Source organism: Cavia porcellus, unplaced genomic scaffold, assembly GCF_034190915.1.
Source record: "Cavia porcellus strain 051 isolate PalLab524CR breed Dunkin Hartley unplaced genomic scaffold, mCavPor4.1 scaffold_2, whole genome shotgun sequence".
Taxonomy (NCBI): Eukaryota; Metazoa; Chordata; class Mammalia; order Rodentia; family Caviidae; genus Cavia; species Cavia porcellus.
In genome coordinates this window covers 71,001,656-71,021,856 of record NW_026947485.1, presented here as the reverse complement: position 1 = coordinate 71,021,856, position 20,201 = coordinate 71,001,656, and the positions used below count along the sequence as shown (strand labels likewise).

Here is a 20,201-nt window from a genome sequence, read left to right as displayed (position 1 = left end):
AAAGGATGGACCTAGTAGATAATGTAAAAACAAAATACTAGGTGATCAACAATGGTTATCATACTGCCTCTTGCTATCTTAAAAAGAATTGCCTATATCATCAGTTATAATAAAATTTAACAAAACAGTAAAGAATAAAACCAAAACATTGGAGACATTACAGGGCTTTAGAAGAAGATAATAGTCAACTGGAATGGGCGTCATAATGAATCTTATTGTCTTTACAGTTGTTGCCTATACTTTCGAACTTGGTACTATCAAGCAAAGCAGAACAGAGGAAAATCAGTCAAAGCAGGATGGTGAGGGCTATACAGGGTTTCAAATCAAGTTAATAGGAAATCAAACTGGGTTACTATAATAATATATCCTGCTTTTTTTATTTTTCCCTTAATTAAAAAGAAAAAAATAAAATAAAAAAGTAAATAATTAAAAAAAGGAGACTGAGATAAAAGAGGGCATAACATAACAAAACAGCGCAGGTCAAAGCATAACCATTTAAGCAAAATAGTGTTTCACCACAAGACAATCTCGACATAAAAGTAGTTACCATAATGTCTCTTTCCTTGAAATCTTTGAGTATAACTTCGTGTACTGTAGCACCAAACATATCAAGACAATGTAAAACCATTCAAGAGAATGAAAGTATTACAGGGTATTTGGAACCAACTATCAGAAAATGGACAATGGTTTCTGTATAATCTCCTTGTCTATAAAAGTTTTTGCTTATATTATCACATAAAATAAAATCCAATAAGATACAACCTATTAAGACTGATGGAGACAGAAGAATAAAAGCTTGAAGGGAATTCAAAGCAAGATGATACTAAATCAGCATTAGCTATTATGATGTCTTGTTTTCTCCAAAATAGCTGTTCCTACCATCCAATCTTCTCTGCCTCATTTCTGTTGAGCTCTTTTTCTGTCGTTTGTTGTCAGTTTGTCTTCTTCATTTCGCTTTCAGCTCCATTCATTGTGGCCTCTCTGCCACTATTTCTGAAGTCTTGGTATTTTCCTTTTTTAGAATATCCTGCAGTATTCTCTGTAGAGTTGAATTGCTGGTTGCAAATTCCCCTAGTTCCTCTTTATCCTGGAAGCACCTTGTTTTTCCATCAATTTCTGGGGACAATTGTGCAGGATATATTAGTCTTGGCTGGAGGTTATTATCTTTCAAAGCTTGAATTATTTCCCCCCATGCTCTTCGTGATTTGATGGTTTGTGCTGAGAAGTCTGCTGTAATTCTGATGGGTGTTCCCTTGTAAGTGATCTGTTTCTTGTCTCTAAAGGCTTTTAGTATTCTGTTCTTATATTGGATTTCTGGAATTTTGATTATTATATGCTTGGGTGTAGCTCTGTTTGGGTTGTAGGTGGCTGGGGTCCTGTATGCCTCATACATCTGAGTATCTTTACCTTTTGCTAAATTAGGGAAATTCTCTTGGATTATTTCTGTGAATAGCTTTTGTAGTCCATTTGTTTGTGTCCCTACTTCTTCTTTTATGTTCTTAATTCTTAGGTTGTAGATCCTCTTATCATCTTCTAGTCTTTGTATTATTGCTGTTTGTTTTCTTGTTATTTTTAAGAAGTTTTTCATTTCATGCTCCCATATTACAAGTCTTCCCTCCAATTCAGATAATCTATCCTTAGTTTCTTTCAAGCTGTTATGCCAGTTTTCGATAGAGTTTTTAGTTTCCTGGTAATCTCTTTGAACTTGCTTCATGTATTCTATGTTTTCTCTATTTTGTCCATCAAACAATTCTCCCCTTTTTTTCTGTTCTTCCATTCCATCATCTGTTTTTTCTTGGGCAGTGCTTAGCATTTTTCTAACTATTCTACTTATCTCTTGCTTTATTTCGTTAAATACTTCATTTTTAAACTCGAGGCTCTGGAGATACCGCTTTCTGTCTATTGGTGCCATGTCTGATATTGCATGTTTTCTGTCTTCCTTTGCATTTCCCTTTCCTGGATCAGTGTTCTCAGGATTGGGGATTGAGGACCCCTTCTTGTTCCTTCCTCTTCCTGTACTTTTTGTTTCTTCCATACAAGTGAATGTAGGAGGCCCAATTTTTTTCTTTTTTCAGTTATAGTTTGTTTGAATTGCACCAGCTAGGTGTTCCCGCCCACTGCAGTGTAATAGGGAGACACAGACCTGGGCAGCCTCTGCTGGGCCCTCCCCTCCAGGTCAACCTACTGAAGGCTTCACCTAGGGTGCTAGGGTGCACCTCCAGGCACTGGGACCTGTGTTGGACTCGCCTACTGGGTCTACATCAGTGGCGTCACACAGGCCAGGCTCTCCCCACCAATCCCGCTTGGGAGGGGAATATGTGACTGAAGTCACTGTAGCGCCCTATTCCGGCAAGTCTACCTGATCCCAGTATGTCCTTTGCTGGAGCCTCCTACTTTATGAAAGGGTCCCCATTCCCCTCACTCACCGCAAGTCGATGTAGGGCTCCCTGCTAGTCCTGCTCTCAACTCCATTCGCAGATTCCCGCTCTCAGAGTTTTTGTGCGTCTCTCTCCCAGCCCTGCAGATTTGGGTGCAGCAGTGGCAGCAGGAAATTCAGATCACATCTTCCAGTGGCGTGGAATCTAGCTTCCATGCTGAGATTTTATCTGTTCCTGTTATAGCACCAGGATTGGATTTCCAGTTGGTTTCTCCCAGCTTAGTTCACTCCTGGGTCAGCTGGGTGTATTTCCCCTTGCTTAGGACTCCTCGTACCACAGCATTCCTGGATTTGAAGCGGGGTATCTCAGAGAGCCTCCGTAGCTGCTGCTATCTATCCACCATGTTCTTCCAGAAACTCATGGCCTATATTATTGTTTATGACACTTAGGGGATCTTAGTTGTGGCATACCAGGAAGAACAACTGTTTAGTATAATTATGTCACTTTGGCTAATGGTGTACAATCAGAAATAACAAAAGCATCAATTGCAGCCTAGAAAATGATAAACTGAGGTAAGTATTAATTTGCCATCTTTAACTCTATGAACTAGATTTGTGGTTATATAACAAAATGTTCAATGAACCAGAAAATTGTATACAGTAAATAAGCCCTCAATATGGCAGTTTTGTCCACAGGGAAGGAAATTAGAAGGGGTTAGGGGAAAAACAGAGAAAGAGAAGAAAAGGAAGAGATTAGAAGCAAGGCCAGAGACCAGAGGAGGATCAATCAAACTTTGGGAACCTGGTACAGAAGAGAGGAGGAAAAGAGAGAAAGAAGAAATAAAAACAAGAACAGAACAGAAGAAAAACAACAAAAAGATTAGAAACTGTGTTCATACTCAGAAAAATTTGAACAATCAATGAAGAAAAACAACCAAAAAATCAATTTAAAAAAAGAGAGAAATAAAATAAAGGAAAAACTGAAAAGAAAACTGTATCTACTTCATGGAGTGTGACAACATGGCCCACCAGAGTCCATATCCACATCAGTCAGTCCCAGTAGTCCAGCAGGAGCTCCATGGGCAGGCAGCAGCGAGTTCCAGCAAGCTACCCATGCCTATTTCCACTAGAGTTCAGGCGGTCTCCAGCTGCTGGGATCGAACCAATCGCCCACCCACAGCAGTCCCTGGGCCCCCTGAGGTCTTGAACTGGATGGGAGCCTCTACGGGGAGCCAGCAGCCACTCAGATTCCCAAGCCCAATTGGCTACTCTGTCAAACAGCTCCAAGCCAATCATCCTCTCTTGCGTGACAGCCCAGCATACACAATTCTCCAGCCTCTGCAGTCCCCCTCAGTCCCATGCTGAGCTCTGCTGCTGTGCTTCTCTGCAGGGGTCTCTGGGTTGCCAGGAGTCACCAAGTCTGCAGTTTCCAGCAAACCCCCACGCAGTGAGCCCAGGCACCAAGAAAGCATCGCCTGCTTCCCCCTCCTCCTTTGTTGAAGTTTCTCTTTTCTCCCTTTGGGCTTTAATTCTCACTTAGAGCCTTCCTGGATCCCAGGGAACCACTTCCCTCCTCCTTCTTTCCCTCACATGGTTATATTCCAGTGTCTGGACACCAAATTTTGGAGAAGCTCTTTCTTTGCCGTTCACCTCACTGCCATCTTCCCAGAAGTCCTTCTATTCATATGACACTTATCTTTTATTTTGCTAATGTGTTGTTTAGATTTTGAACAAGTCAAATTTTCCTGGAATAACCTCATTTTTGTGGTGAAATATTACATATAGTGTTAGAGGTCACCCTCACTCAAGCTGGATGCTTCACTGGGAGTAATCAACATGTAGTTGTTCTTATATTGCAATTCGCTACCATGGCAGCGAACACAGCACAACCAGCAGGGACATACAGTGCAGTTTACAGCAGAGGTGACAAACCTGTGTGCAGTCACAGTTGGATGTCCCCAGTTCCCTAGCAGTGAGTTGTGACAACATGTGAAATGTCTGGAGAAACAGAGCAGAGACTCAGTGCTTATGGTTTGTATTGAGGGTTGGTTCAAGAAAGGCCCGTTAGCGAGATCACACAACCAGACTACTAGAAGGAAGCTAGAGTACGGTAGAAAACTCATCATTTGCATCCACTGCTTGAGCAGAGTGAGCTGCTGTTACTAGTTAGGGAATTGGAAACCTCCCAGAATCAAAGTTCCCAGATGCCAGCTGATGGCCCTGAGGTCGGTCCTGGAATGAGTAACCAGCAAGTCTGCTGTGTTAACTGTGCTCTGCATAATTAGATTTGGGTTGCTAACTTACTGTTTAGGATTTTGTGGCTGTATTTACAAGTGAGACTGGCCTACATCTTCCTCTCTCATAATATTCTTGTTAGGAAATGAGTTGGCCCTGTGGATGAGGTAGTCTTCTCTTTTTTTTAATTCTTTGCAGGAAAGATGTATGAAAAGTTCTCCACTTATATAAATGGTTGGATTGACTTATAAAGCTTTAGGGATGGAATTTGTCTTTGTGGGAACAAATGTGATTGTGAATACAATTGTATTTTTACTTTTCCCCACATCTTTCCTGTTTTTTTGAGTCAGGGTCTCGCTATGTTCCTCAGGCTGGACTTGAGCTTGGCTTGAGCCTCCCAAGTAGTGGGGATCACAGTGGTTCTCCACGGTGCTGGTCATCTTTTCGTGGTTGTGGTAAGGGTTAGTTTCCTAAGAATTTGGCCCCGTGTGAATTCTCACGTGTGCGTGTTGGCATGCTTATTTATGATGGCCTCGTGGCTCTTTAATGTCTTTCAGTGTGGAGTCATAGTCCTTTTTTCTTTCCAGGTTTTTAGTGTCTTCTTTCACACCCTGCCAAACAGCTTTATGAGGGATTTATCAATAACTATTGTCAGGTAGAAAGTGGCCCAGTGTGAAGTGGCCCATAAGTCTTGCCTAACATGTGAAGGCCCTGGGTTTGACCCCAGACCCCTCTCCATAAATTTATTAGTGTTTTCACTGTTGTACATTTATTATTTTATTAATTTTTTCCTCTGTGTTGGGGGAGTTTGCTTTTCTAACCTGATGAATGCTTAGTTCATTTTTAGCTTCTGTTCTTTTATAATATGTACATTTAAAATTATAGATGTCCTAAGTTTATCTTGACTTGAATTCTATATTCAACTCAACATATTTCTTAATATGCATTGTAACTTTTTACTTTGACTTGTAATAAGTTACTTTACTTCAAATAAATGAGGGATTTCTAACTTTTAGCTTAATTGCCTTATATCCAGTAATATGTTACGTAAATTTTTGGTCCTTTGTTTATTCAACTTTTTCTTCTCTCTCTCTCTCTCTCTCTCTCTCTCTCTCTCTCTCTCTCTCTAATTTTTTGTTTTACTTTTTTGTGACAGGGTCTCATTATCTAATGCAGATTGGCCTTGAACTCACTTTATAGCCAAGGCTGGCCTTGAACTCATGGCAGTCCTCCTGCTTCAGCCTCCTGAGTGCTGGGAGTACAGGCATGTACCACCACAGCTGTCCCAAATTTCAGTCTTTTGAATGTATCAAAACTTGCTTTTTGGCTATGCATAAGGCCAGTTTTTGTAGCTGTTAGAGATGCGCTTGAAAAGAATTTACGTTAGCTGAATGTGGTGATGCACACTTTTAATCTTAGCACACTGGAGGCAGAAGCAGAATAATCACAGTTCCAGCCCATGTGCAACTTACTAAAACACTGGTTCAAAATAAAAATTTTTAAAAGGACAGGTTAAGCACTTGGAAGGCTGAGGCAGAGAAGATCACTGTGAGTTTGAGACCAGCCTGGATTACACAGTGAGACCCTGTTGCAAAACAAAAAAAGGTAGAACGTGTAGCTCAGTGTGAAAACTCTGGATTCAATCGCCAGTAATTAAAAAAAAAAAAGAAAAGAAAATATGTGTGCTGCAGTCAGGTACACTTGTTCCTGTTAATTTAAATCTGTATTTTTCTTATTCTGGGGAGTGATATGTGTGTTTGTGTGTGTATGTGTATCTTTAATTTAGAAGGTCATGTTAAAATCTCACTATAAGTTTAGATTTGTTTGTATTTCTTTATGTGGTACTAGTAATTTTTATGTTATGTACATAGAAATTTGTTACTGAGCACATATAAATGTAGAATTGTTTCATCCTATGTGAATTGACTTCCTGATAATTTTTTACCTCTTCTAATGATTTTTGCATTATTTTGATATTACTGTAGTTAGTAGGCTTTCCTTTGATATTCACATGGTTTTTCTTTTATTGTCTTTTTTTTTGTCCCAGCAATCAAACTCATGAATACACACTTGCAAGGCAGGCGCTTATGCCGCTGAGCTAAATCCTCGGCCCCTATTGTCTTAAGTTTTAATCTGTGTTTTTTTGTAAGCAGCTTACAGTTACTTTTATAATAATCATTTTTTTAAAAATTCTCATCAAGTAGAATTTATTTTAGCCTAGAACTTACTTATTTAGTAACACATTTATAATTGTAGTTTATATCCAGCAATTTCCTACAGTTTTAAAATATGATGACCACCAGTAAGCCAAAGAACCAAATCTTCTATGTTATTATTTGCATAAGGCTTTGGCATTTGGAGAAACAGTTTCAATTGAACAACTTCTTTTTTTGTATAATCTTTTCTGATAGTCTTTATCTTTTTTTAATTATATAATTTAATGCATTTATGAATGTGACATAACTACTTTTACATTTTGATTAAAATCAACCTTTGTTCTTTTTATTTATCCTTTCTGTTCAATGTGCCCTTTTCTTTCTTACCTTCTTTGGGTCAATTAGATATTTTTATTTTTCTTGTTTTTCTCCATTAGCTAACAAGTTGTGCTTTAACTCTGTTTTTAGTGGTTATTTTAGTGAGTATACCAGGAAACCCTGACTTAAAATCTCATGTCAATTAATATTTCTGTCTTTTACCCAGGCAACGTAAAGACTGCATTTAACACTCTTCTACTTAGATGCTATTGTGTTACATATTTTAATTACCCAAATACATGATTTAGTTTGCATTTTTTATTGTCCATCATTAATAATGAAAGCTTAGGGATTTTGCCCCTATTTAAATGCTATAGAACATATAAAATATTGAGATGAATGACAGTTTTTGTTTACATAATTTGTGCTTATAAAACAAAAATTGAAGTCAGAACTTTCTGAATTGTATACATTCCAGTTCGAGTATGTGAAAAAGTACAAACACACAGGTGTGTGCACTCATGCCTAATACACAACTTGATTTGCCTTTTTCCCACATCTCATCCTCTTGCTACAGTCTCTTGTTTCTGTGGCTTCCTCTGCTTTTTCCCTTCATCATTTGTCACTTTGTGGATTTTACTCAGAAAGCCCATACTTTTATAAAGATAGTTAATTAGTTGCTCCAAGCATAGTGGCAAAGCACTCAGTCACAGTGTCTGGGACATGACCTAACTTTTTCGACTGTTGCTGCTTACTATTCAAAAAGTTTTCCCTCTTAGAACAGTACTAGTTGCTCGTCAACACCCGAAGACATCTGTGGGTAAGTGAGATTGACAGAACTGTAAAGATAGTTTTGATTTTGGTCAGTGTAAAATTTATTTCTAATCATAATCTATACATGTGCAGAATTTCTCTATTTTAAAAATTCTTATCTCTTCTCCAAAGAATGAAAAACTAATAGGACAGCCACTTCTTGTGGATCAACTGAGTGGAAAACTAACGAAACCTAATATGTCAGTGACTCCTTCAGCTAAGGAAAATTGTGGAGATGGGCCTGATACTGGGGTCTGTGAAAAGAGACCGCACACTGTACCATGTGATTCTCATTCGAGGCATTATATTTATATTCCATCAAGACAAGATTCCCGAAAGGTAAAGTATAAATGCTAATCTTTTTAATATTTTGAGGTTAAAATAATTGTATAGTTTCAGGATATTTATATAGCCTCAGCATTGTTTGTCTTGGTTTCATGGATTTTTGTATATATCTTTTCTTTGAAGCATGTTTCTTTTTAGTACAACTGGTAGAGGAGATCTAGTGGAAGGGAATCAGTGAATGAAAATGATGTCTACATTTCATTAAGGAGGAAAAGCTGCCTTTTGCTGTATATTTTCGGACATAACTAAGCATGATAACTTCATGAATCTTTTTTTCTTTAATCACACAAAAGTGAGTTGAGGCAGGATATATTTCCTTTATTTAGTCCGCCTTGCTGTTTTCAAAGTGATACTTACATAGCATTTGGTTTTAGTTGATATAGTCTAGATGGCATCAAGATCAATATGAAGTTTAGTTTTTATTTATAAATATGCATATAGGTGGTAAATATACATACCCACAGGTTTATACTGAATACTTTATCAAGGACTTGCTACTGTAGAAATGACTTAATTGGCAGATTTATGCATTTTGGTGCCTATTTAGTAATTTTCCCACAAGCTGTCATTGAAGATAGGAAAGCTGTGTAATTTCTGAAAGAAGTGTGTGTCCATAAAACACAAGAATATGGTAGAATTAATTTTGACTTTTTACTGGAAGGCATATTTTCAGTGATTGGCTATTCCTAAGGAGTACCTAATAAGCTCCTTAAAACATTTTGAGTAACAGGAGAAAACTAGACATTTTAAAAATCACTTATTGCTAGACATGGTGGTACATGCCTGTAATCCCAGCACTCAGGAGGCTGAGATAGGAGGATCACAAGTTCAAGGCCAGCCTGGGCTACACAGTGAGTTCAAAGCCAGCCTAAACTACACAGTAAGACCTTATCCCCCAAAAATGAGACAAGAAAAAAAAGAATTTAAAAATAAAATAAAAATCACTTATCTTGTTGGGTGGGGGAATCACTTGCAAGGTCTACTCAAGTCTTCCTATGTGCTCTCTGGATCAAGTATTTGCTGGATTTCGAACACAAAGTGAGATGCTGTTGAGCCATATAGAAGAACAAGATGAAGTTCTCCATTGCCAGTTTTCTGATAAAAGTGATGATGAAGAATCAAGTCATGAGGAACCTATAACTAGGTATGTTAAATATAGTGTCATTTAATAAACATTATAATTAAGTGATGCAATAAATACAGAAGATGTAGTTTTTTCACTGAAGTATATCTTTTCTAGTTAACAAAAAAGTGGGTAGTTCTTCCCTTCAACCAATGTGCTAAGAAAATGTTTGAACACGTCATCAGTCTTACAAATGAAAAGCAATTTTGCTTGCAGATCTTTTGTAGTTACTAGACTCTAATTTTCTGAGGGAACTTTTTGAATTTCCTGATTCTGCTGTTTCATTAGTAGCAAACATGTTCAGTTTCCACTGGATCCAGCATTGGCAGGAGGTTCCTTTTACTTTGAGGAATAGTAATAAAAGTGTGCTTATTTTCTGTAATTAGTTTTTTAGCATTATAAGTTTTTAATATCAACATTTTTTGAGAAACAAATTTGAGGGTAGATTTGGAAATGTGAACAAACAAGTGACTTCAACCCCTACTTTTTTTTTTTAATGTAAAAGTCACTCGTGGAATATAAAATCTGATCCCGTTTGTTCTCTTGTTGAGTTGAATGATACTGAGGATGAAACACAAAAGGCAAATTTGGAGAATGAAGGTATGTTGACTTTCTCAAGTAATATAGACTTAATGTATATAAGACACTTACTTTTAAAAATATTTTTCAGTAGATAATTAGAGAAGCACCTAGGAATTCTCAAAACCCGAACCTGGTAGGAATGCTTTCTTGGTATAATTTCCTGTGCATTTTCTCTTCTACCTATAGTTTTGACTCTTTTATTCCTTAATTTTAAAATAAATCTTTTTTTTTTTTAACAAATGAGTTCTGGCTAGAGATACAAGCAAACTCTCAGAATAAGTATTTTTAGGGGCCAGGGATTTAGCTCATCAGCATAAGCGTCTGCCTGGCAAGCACAGGGTTGTGAGTTTGATCCCCAGTCCACAAAAAAAAAAAAGTATGAAAAAGAATAAGTATTTTTATATTTAGACCTGATTTGATATAGTTTGTATCCTCGATTACTTTACAACACATTGCTAGGTGTCTACTTACCTCTCTACTGGTACTCCACACTTCTACCATTAGTGATATATTTTGCAGTACAGCCTAATTTTTCTACTATGCTTGTCATATTTTAGAACAAATTGATCAGAATTTTTATGCATCAGATAATAGCATCAAAAGCATTTATGTTGCAGAAAATATAATGCAATATATAGCTCATCTCTCTTGGTCTATGGGTGGTTAACACATGAAAAATAAGGATATAGAGAATATAACATGATGAAAATAGCATCTTTTAAAAAGCCTATCCATATAATACCAAAACTTGACTGTAAGTATTGTTTTGTGGAGGATTGGGGATTGAACTCACGGCCTCATGCATGCTAAGCAGGCACTATACCATTGAGCTATATCCCACCCAACTACAAGTAAAAGTGAAGTAATTTTAACAGTGTAGAAAGAGTAAAGAGAAGTGCTTCTTGAGTAACCATTCTTGTGGCTCTAAGTGGTCTGCAACCAGGAAAGAAACTTTTGCCAGAATATAAATGGTTGTACTCATTCCTTCAATGCTTTGCTATAAAAAGTCTTAAAAAAAAATTAGCCTAAGGAAAGTGCTTAGTGACACAGCTGGTTTATAGTAGAATTTAGAATAGTAACTAACAAGGCTAGAACCTGGATTAGCAAGATATAGATGGCATTCTCATCACAATAGAAGATAATACAAAGAAATTCACACTTCTACCCACCTAGGGATTTCATGCATATTTCAAATAATGCCAGTTAAAGACAGTGACAAACCATATAGTGCAATATGACAAAGCACACATGTGTGCATGTGTGTGTGTGCATGTTTTTTTCACTACTGGAGACTGAACACGTAGCCTTCACACTGAGCCACCTCCGCAGTACTTTTCTTTGGTTTTTTTTGAGGCAAATTCTCAGAAAATCCAGAAAGGGTTCAAAATTGTAATCCTCTGTCTCAGCCTCCCAGGATTAGGATTATATTCATTACCATCTCTTTTTTTAATCTAAAAATTTTTTAAGAAAATGAAAACTTATTGTAAGCTGGAACCCAAAGTCCCAAATGCTATGCATTTTTTCCTCTTCCTTTCCTTCCTGTTTGTTTCTTCTTGTACCTCTAAATTACTTTTATTTTGCTTTTCTTTTAAACCGTATTTCTATTGAATATGTTAAGAACAGATATTCTTGCTTCTCAACATTGTTTCTTGTATTTTAAAGATTCAGAGATTGAATGTCTCCAGGAGAGTCAAGATTCGAATTTGCAAAAGTTAAAGCATTCAGAAGTCATACTTAATAAAGTTAAGCAAAAAATGAATGAACTTACAGTTAACATCAAGATGAAGGAAGATCTGATTAAAGAACTAATAAAAACAGGTAGTAGTATCCTGTGAACCAGCTTATATGAGAAGGAAAAGCTTCTAAAATTGCTTCTGATGTGACATTTACTTTAGTTTTTCATGCTCAGACTATCCACTATAGCTTGGATTAGCTCTGATATACTGTGTTTTAGAGCAAATACATAGAGATTAATTATCAAAAGACCTTGTTGTGCTGGGATTTAATTTACAAATTGTTCTAGCCCCAAGTAAGTACTGTGTTGTGCTAAAGCTCTGTGGCACTTAATTTCCCCTTTCCCTTAAAAAAAAAAAAAAAAGCCATTCTACTAGGCATCTAGGAACATATCCAAGATGTTTTTCTAACTTAGTTTAAATACTTATTTAAATTATTATTTTTTCATTGATTTAGCACATCTTTATGTTCATTTTAATCCTTTTATTTTATGTTGACTTTGTGATCCTTTGGCCTCAGCTTGCTGTGTGCCACCACACCTATGTAAAATTTGCTTTCCAGATGTAGTTTCTTTCTCTAAAAATACAAGGATTTCTTCTCATAGATGAGCCAGGCTTTTAGCTTTTCTCCTTTGTCTGACATCCTCCCAAATTGAGGATATTCTGTCCCTGTCCTTAGCTAGATCAGCTTTCCTACGCAAGCAGCTCAGGCTTTTGGATTTTTTCTCTCCCATTGTACAGTAAAGGATCAATCTTTATGACCTCAAAATTTAGTGAAGAATTGAAGGAATAAGAGACACTAGCATTTCTTTTTCTTCACCTGCAATGCAAAACAACTCTCCGGTCTCATTGGGAGAAGAAAATACTGTTTTCCTTCTCTGCCAGCCCAAGGCTGTAATCACATGCAGATGCCTCAGTTATGGTGAGAAGAAAATAAGCTAAGAGGAAAAGGGAAATTAAGTGCCACAGAGCTTTAGCACAACACAATACTTACTCAGGCTGGAACAATTTATAGGTTAAATCCCAGCACAACAAGGTCTTTTGATTAATCTCTATGTATTTGCTCTAAAACATAGTGAGTCAGAGCTGTATCCTTAGAACCAAGGATGGTGTGGAGCCTTCCTTTTCTTTCTACAAGTGTGGTTTCTAGCTAATGGTTGGCATCTTAAAGCTCTTCTTCCTCTTTCATAGTGAGCTGTGTGCTGTGCATCACCCAAACTCAAGTTGTCCTGGATATATGAGTCTGATCGTTCTTCCTCATGGGTGTGACCAAAGGCCACCTGACCCCACTTTGGGAATGTGTAGGACCTGATGCAAGGGTTTAAATAGATTCTTCGTCATGCAGCTGTAGAACAGTGTCTGGAAAACTGGGAAACGTTTAACCCACTGAACAGGCATGCATTTATAGCCTGGTCTACCCTTCCTGGTTGTTTTAAAATAGAGGACACCTGAACTTACACAAAGCTGATTTTCTTATTCCTTAGAACCAAGGTTGGTATGGAGCTTTCCTAGAGATTCTCACAGAGGGTGGCTAGCAAGAAATCATACATGCTTTTCTTCATACTGAAAATTTCTTCCAAATTGCAGCCACTTCAGCTAGCAGTAGACGATCTATACTATGCTGCCTCAGTACTAATACTGCCAAAATCAGAGCATGTGTTAGAATTAGTGGCAGCTTGGCCTTTTATCATGGTACAATTGGCACTGTAGCTTATAAACTATTGATCAGGTGAACAATTGATGAACAATTCAGATTTTTTAAAACACATAGTAGTCATTTACATATTTTTTTAACTTGAACCCAGGACCTCACGTGTACTCTTTACCACTGAACTATATCTCCAGTCCCAGTTGCATGTATTTTATAATTAATAGTTTTAGATAAAGATAGTTCACTCTGTATTTAGTTCAGTAACCACATTTTCCATTTAGCAGTGTAACAAATTTATAACAGTATCATCAACTGTTCCTGGGATATTCACCCCCGAAGCTAGACTCCTATTTTATACTACTGTGAATTTGCCAGTGTAGTTCAGAAAGTTTCCTGTTGGAATCAGTCAAAACCAAATCTTTGGTCAGTAGCTTAGCTTAGAATGAAAAGAAACTAATTTGTATGTTCTTTTTTTTATGTGCTCTAAATATTCCTCTAAAAGCATTTTAAAACAGTTCATCTTTAGCAAGTCCAATGTGATGAAAAAGAGAGTCCTTTCTATATTAAAAGATTCTTAAGGAGCATAATAACCAGATGTATTTTGGACCTTGTTTAGATCCTGATTAAGATAAACTAGTTATAAAAGGCATATTAAAAGTTTTTCTGGGGGCTGGGGATTTAGCTTACCGGCATAAGCGCCTGCCTTGCAAGCAGGCAGTCGTGAGTTCAATTCCCGGTACCGATAAAAAGGAAAAAGACAAAAAAAAAAAAGTTTTTCTGAATACAGACCAATGAGACTATGTTAGGTATGATAATGACTTTTTGATTGTGTCCATATTTTGTATGGATGCTTATTGAAGTTTGCAAAAGTGAGATGATAAAACATCTGGGATTACTTTTTAATATTTGAGCAATGTAAACAAAAGAAGGCTTATTGAAACAACTGATGAAATGTTCACAATTCTTTAAGCAGAGGTGGGAGTTCATTTATTATTTTTGATACATTTAAAATTTTTCATAATTTTTTTAAAAATTTTAATTCAAGAAAGTAGATATGGATAGCAGAAACCAGAGTACACTAATCAAGAGGGTAAAGTAATTTCCTGTTTAACTGGAGTTTGATGACAGGAAAATGCACATGTAAATTCAAGGAATCAAAAATGTGGTGCAAATACATGAAAAGTTGGGCTTGGGAAAGGATAGAACAGCACCAGATGGGACGGTGCCATGTTTGGGAATGGACAGGCTCTGCTGGTTTTGATGCCACACTTTAAGTAGTAACTCTGCCAACCCGGCCATTTTAGAGTAGAGCATTTCTGTGTTTTTACATAATTTATAATTGTTATTACTGTTATTATGGTAAAGGTAATGATGCCAAGTCTGTAAGTAAACAGTATTCTCTGAAAGTAACAAGACTAGAGCATGAAGCAGAACGGGCGAAAGTTGAGCTCACTGAGACAGAAAAGAAGCTGGAGGAGCTGGAGAACAACGAGCTTTCTGATGTTGCTATGAAGATAAAACTTCAGAAGGAATTCCGTAAAAAGATGGATGCTGCAAAACTGAGTGTCCAGGTAGCTTAAAAATGTACTTGAGAAATCTTTTTAAATCTTCTTTCTTAAGTGAGAAATTCTCAATTATATAAGAATCATTGAGGATTTTTGTACCAAATCTGGAAAGGAGTGGGATTCAGTTTTTTTTTTTTTGTACTGGGTATTAAACTCATGACCTAGCCCTTGCCAGGTAGGCGCTCATGTCGCTGAGCTAAATCCCCAGCCCCGAGATTCAGTTTTTATTGAGTGGCAAATTTTCTTTCCATTGAGTGTGCTGTTTGGTTTAAATATTTTATAATCTGGATAGCAGCTTCCTTCAAGAAGTATATTGTTTTGGGTTGGTGTGTAGCTCAGTGGTGTAATGCTTGCCTAGCATGTGTGAGGCCCTGAGTTCAATCACATGCATGTACATGGAGTACAGTACTTTAATCTTGACATCAAAAACTACATGGAGGGAAATAAAGATAATGATAAGCACAGAAATAGTACCTTTTTCTGAGGGACAGAAGATTAATTAGTGGTTAAACAATACCTGTAAAACACCAGGTATATATGTGGTACTTCGTTGACACTGAACAAGTGGAGACTAGTTCGGATAGTTTTCTGAAACCCTATCTGATTGTTTTAAGAAAGGTTAATAACTAAATACTACATCTTAGTACTTTACTTCTGTTTTATTTGTTTTGAGACAGCATCTCACTATGTAGTTCAGGCTGGCCTTGAATTCTTTATATATATATATTTTTTTTTTTTTCCTAACCTGAATTTAGCTATTACTTCAGAAATAGCTATAGTTAAAACTTATCTGAAAATATATTATAACCACAAAAATTATATTCCAGAGCTGGGGATGTGGCCTACTGGTAGAGTACTTCCCTAGCATGCATGAGGTTCTAGGTTCAGTACCCAGCACTGGAAAACAAACAACTATTCTGTAAGAAATACTCCATTTCAGAGAGACTTTTGTGTAAGGAAGCCATTTCCAATACATGTTAACTTGGTCATATTGAGTTTTCTAGAATGGCTCCTTTGGTTCTTTTTCTCTCTTAATGTACTGCTTTTATATTGTAGAAACAGTATTCCCTTGTGAACCTATCAAATTGCTGGTTAACCTATCAGAAATAAATGAAAATAGGGAAAATGGCTGCCCCTCTCATTGAATGAAAAGATGACATTTAGCTGGGGAGTATAAGAGCTGCACATTTTCATTTTGAAATATTCCATATAATCTCAGGTCTTACAGAAGAAGCAGCAGGAGAGTAAGAAATTGATATCATTGTCGATCCAAAAGGAGAAACGTGCTAATGAACTAGAGCAAAATATAGATCATTTGAAGTATCAAAAGGTACAGCTGCAAAAGAGACTTCGAGAAGAAAACGATAAGAGGAAACAACTGGATGCAGAAATTAAGCGGGATCAGCAAAAAATCAAAGTAATATTGTCATACATTCCTGCTAAATATAATGTGAAATGTCAGATGGCTCAGAAATAACAGAGCTGAGGTCTTAACCCTGTTGTGTAGTATTTGTCCTTGATCTGCCCGTCGTTGCTCTCCTTTCTCACTTTAAGGCTTTGTTCATTTCATAGTACAGTAAAACCTATTTATTGAATGTTGAGTACTGTCTTGAAGCTTTGACTTCACAAAAGAAGGTATAGTGATCAGATTTCTCTTTGTAGGATATTTGTTTTAGCTGAAATGGTCCACAACATAATTTTATAAAGCTGACTTGTAAATAACACTGAATAGGAGTTCCCATTTTCAGAGTGCTGTGACCTGAACTGCCCAATGACCTGGTGAAAAGGACTGGGTAAGATGGTCCCATTTCACTCCGAGTGAGCAGAGGAGTGATCAGACTGCCTGCCAGCAGTTTCTAGCATAAATCACTGGTGTGCAGGGAGAGTAATGCTGGGCTGGGCATTGAGTTCAAATCCCAGCTGTCATAGATGATGGCTGAGCTTTGTTGAGAAAATCATTTACTGTCTTTCTCTCTCTGACTCTTGTTTCTTCTCTGCAGTGCCTCACAATAGGCGCTGATGATCATAATAAAGTTATCTAGTGCTTTATACTAAGCTCTGTTCTGTTTGAACAATAAAAAGAACTCAGGGCCCAGAACATAATTGGAGGCTTACTAATTTTTTTTAAGAAAGACTGTATTTATAGGCAATTTTAAGTTCACAGAAAAATTGAGAGGAAGACGCCCACTGTCTCCACATATCCTAGCCTTCCCCATTAGAACCCTCAACCCAGGTTTGCTAGATTTTGAACATTGGACATAACCCATTTTTACAATGAAAAAAAAAATCACAGAATTTAGTTGTAGGAAGAATCTTAAAGAGCATTTCCTAATTTTTTTAAAAAACAGCTTTATTGAGATACAATTCACTCATTTAAAGTGAATAATTCAATGGCTTTTGATATATTATTAAATTTTATAAACTGTGGTAATATATATACAATATAGTTTATCATTTCAACCATTTTAAATGTATAGTTTAGTGGCATTAATTACATTCATAATATTGTACAACCATCACCTCTGTTTCCAAAACTTTTTCATTACCCCAAAGAGAATCTCTGACCAAAAGCAGTAACTTCCTATTCTTTCTATGCTCCAGCCTCTGATAACCTCTAATCTATTTTCTGTGCCTGTGAATTTGCTTTTTCTTGATAAGTTATGGAAGTGAAATCATGTTTGTCTTTGTCTAACTTATTTCACTTATCAAATTGTGTTCGCTTTTCATCCATGTTGTGCCAGGCATTAGAACTTCATTGCCTTTTATGGCTAAATAATATTCCATGTAAAGCTGGGATCAGTGGTACTCAGGAGGATTTCTTGAGCCTGGTAATTTGAGGCCAGCATTAGCAATTTATAAGTCAGAACTCATTAAAGGAAAAAAAACTATTGTGTGACTGTAGCACATTTTGTTTACCTATTCACCCATCAGTGGACATTTGGATTTGAAGTGCTCTCACCACAAAATACAGCATAGTACTATGTAAGAGCTGGATATGTTGATTAACTTGACTGTAGCAATCAAGTATATATTAGAACATTATGTTTCGTATTCATATGTGTTTGTTTGTTTATTATGGTACCAGGGATTAAATCTAGTGTCACTAAAACTCAGCTACATTTCCAACCACTTACTAAATTGCCTATGCTGGCCTGCTATCCTACTTTGTCTCGCCCTCCCAAATTGCTGGGATTATACTCATACACCACCATACTCAGCTATGCATAATTTTTATTCTTTAAAAAAATCAACTGGGTATAGACATATAATTTTTGAACTTTCAATTCTGTTCCATGGCTTATTTCTGTCTTCATGGCAGCATCACACTAGTTTGATTACTGTAGCTTTATAGTATAGTTTTAAAATAAATACAGTTGGAAGTAAACCCTCCAACTTTACTCTTTTTTGTTATTATTTACTTATTTAAATGAGGGGGTTGAGCAGGGTGTTGCTGTGTAGTTCTGGGTGTTCTTGAACTCATTATGGAGCAATCTTCCTGCCTCAGCCTCCTTTGGGATTACAGGCATGCACCACCCTACCTGGCTTATTGTTGTTTTAAATAGGTGGTATGGGCTTCAACTCACAGCCCTGCTGCCTCAACTTCCCAAAAGCTGGAATTTTAGGTGTATGCTACTATGCCTGGCAATTTTGCTCTACTTTTTCAAGACTGTTTTCATCATTCAAGGACCTTGCCATTATACATGAGTTTGAGAGTCAACTTTTCCACTTCTGAAAAAAGGGCTATTGAAATTTTGATAAGGATTGCATTCAACCTAAATGTCTTTTTTGGGGGGTACTGGGGATTGAACTCAAGACCTTGTGCTTGCCAGGCAGGCACTTACACTACTAAGCTAAATTCCTTGCCATTCAATCTAAATTTCTGAGTATACTGTACTAATCTTTTACTTCCTAGATTATATTTATTCCCAGATTAACTTATTCTTTTGGATGATATTGTAAATGAGATTGGCTTCTTAATTTCTATGAGCTGCTTATTTTTAATAATGGGAATAACTTGCTATAAGTAATAGTAATATTTATTATTTATATTCTGACAATATTAAACAGGCATGTGCCTTAATACTCTTTTCTCCTATTTTTTTTTTTACTTTTCCTTTTCTTCTATATTCTGTCTTTAAATATTTTAAATTTTTGTCATTTAAAATTACCCACCTTCAACCTTTTCTTTTACGGCTACTCAGTTTCCTCTTCCCTTCATGGCTGAGGTTCTCACAAAGTTGACCCCATTGTTTCTGTTTCTTCTGCCCCTTTCATCCTCTTACACTCTTTAGTCTGGCTCCTGATCCACTTCAAAGCTCTTAAGGAGTTTAGTGTACCTTCTGAGCCACCCCAGCGTTATTTAAAATAATTTTAAGAAGTGTGTAATTGTATATATTGATGGGGTGCAGGTGTGATACTGATATTTCAATGTAAACTCTTTCTATAACCACTCAGTCACAGCCAGCCCAGATTACCACTTCCTCCACCTTGTAATAGTTTTTTTCCTCTTTGCCTTTGTGATGTTTCACCCTCCTGCTCATCTCCCCCTTTTTCCCGCTTTTACCTGTCTTTGCTGGCTCATCTTTCCCTATCAGTCCTTCACATATGGCCTCTGCCCTCTTCTACACTTTAGGTGACCTCATCTTTTTCTGACATTCCCAAGTTGAATCCTTAATCCCAGATCTGTCTTGTGAGCTCCAGATTCATATGTTATCCAGCCATCTATAACTTCACTAAGTTGTCTTTAGATAAGTTTATGATGTTTCACACTGCCTACTGTCCCTGCTCCCTGCTGTCTTATTGGGGAGAAACTGGTTCTCCAGTGTGCCTCATGTGACATCGCGACCCACTCAGGTGAGTTAGAAATGTAGGAGACACCAGGGATTCTGTCCCCTTCCATCTTATTTATGCCAAACAAACCACTGAATCCTATAGAATATATCCACCACACGCCTTGAATTTGTTCAACTTTCACTTCTGCCAGTAATCATGTCTTCTGGTTAAATCCCTTTCTCCTATGTGAGAAGCAGGTCTGCTCATCAGTCTTGTGAATTTGACATTTGGGTCTTCATCTCTTAGGAGACATGGACTAAATTAGTAAGACATACACTCCCTCTATGCTTAGGGAAAAGAAGAATTCTTCAGAGTGCATAGATACTGAAATGCAACTCTGCCAGTAATGTAAACCTTTTATGTTCTTACCTAAGGCAATTTTGTTTCTTTTACGTGTATCTCTAATTTTAGGGAGATGACCAAATTTATGGGGCATAGTAGGTATTCCACAAAAAAAAGGAGCAAAGTCC

General features: G+C 36.9%; 1 protein-coding gene across 6 annotated transcripts in view; it reads left to right on the top strand.

Annotated features, from left to right (window-relative positions):
• Kif27 (kinesin family member 27) overlaps positions 1-20,201 on the top strand; it is a 206,118-nt gene that overhangs the window by 144,708 nt on the left and 41,209 nt on the right. For all 6 annotated transcript variants that reach the window (XM_063243572.1, XM_023567367.2, XM_013158331.3 and 3 more), the window contains 6 exons: positions 8,032-8,238; positions 9,222-9,388; positions 9,873-9,967; positions 11,612-11,767; positions 14,699-14,904; positions 16,118-16,315. In XM_063243572.1, the coding sequence (XP_063099642.1) occupies positions 8,032-8,238; positions 9,222-9,388; positions 9,873-9,967; positions 11,612-11,767; positions 14,699-14,904; positions 16,118-16,315 (1,029 nt within the window). The remainder of the gene's footprint in view (positions 1-8,031; positions 8,239-9,221; positions 9,389-9,872; positions 9,968-11,611; positions 11,768-14,698; positions 14,905-16,117; positions 16,316-20,201) is intronic.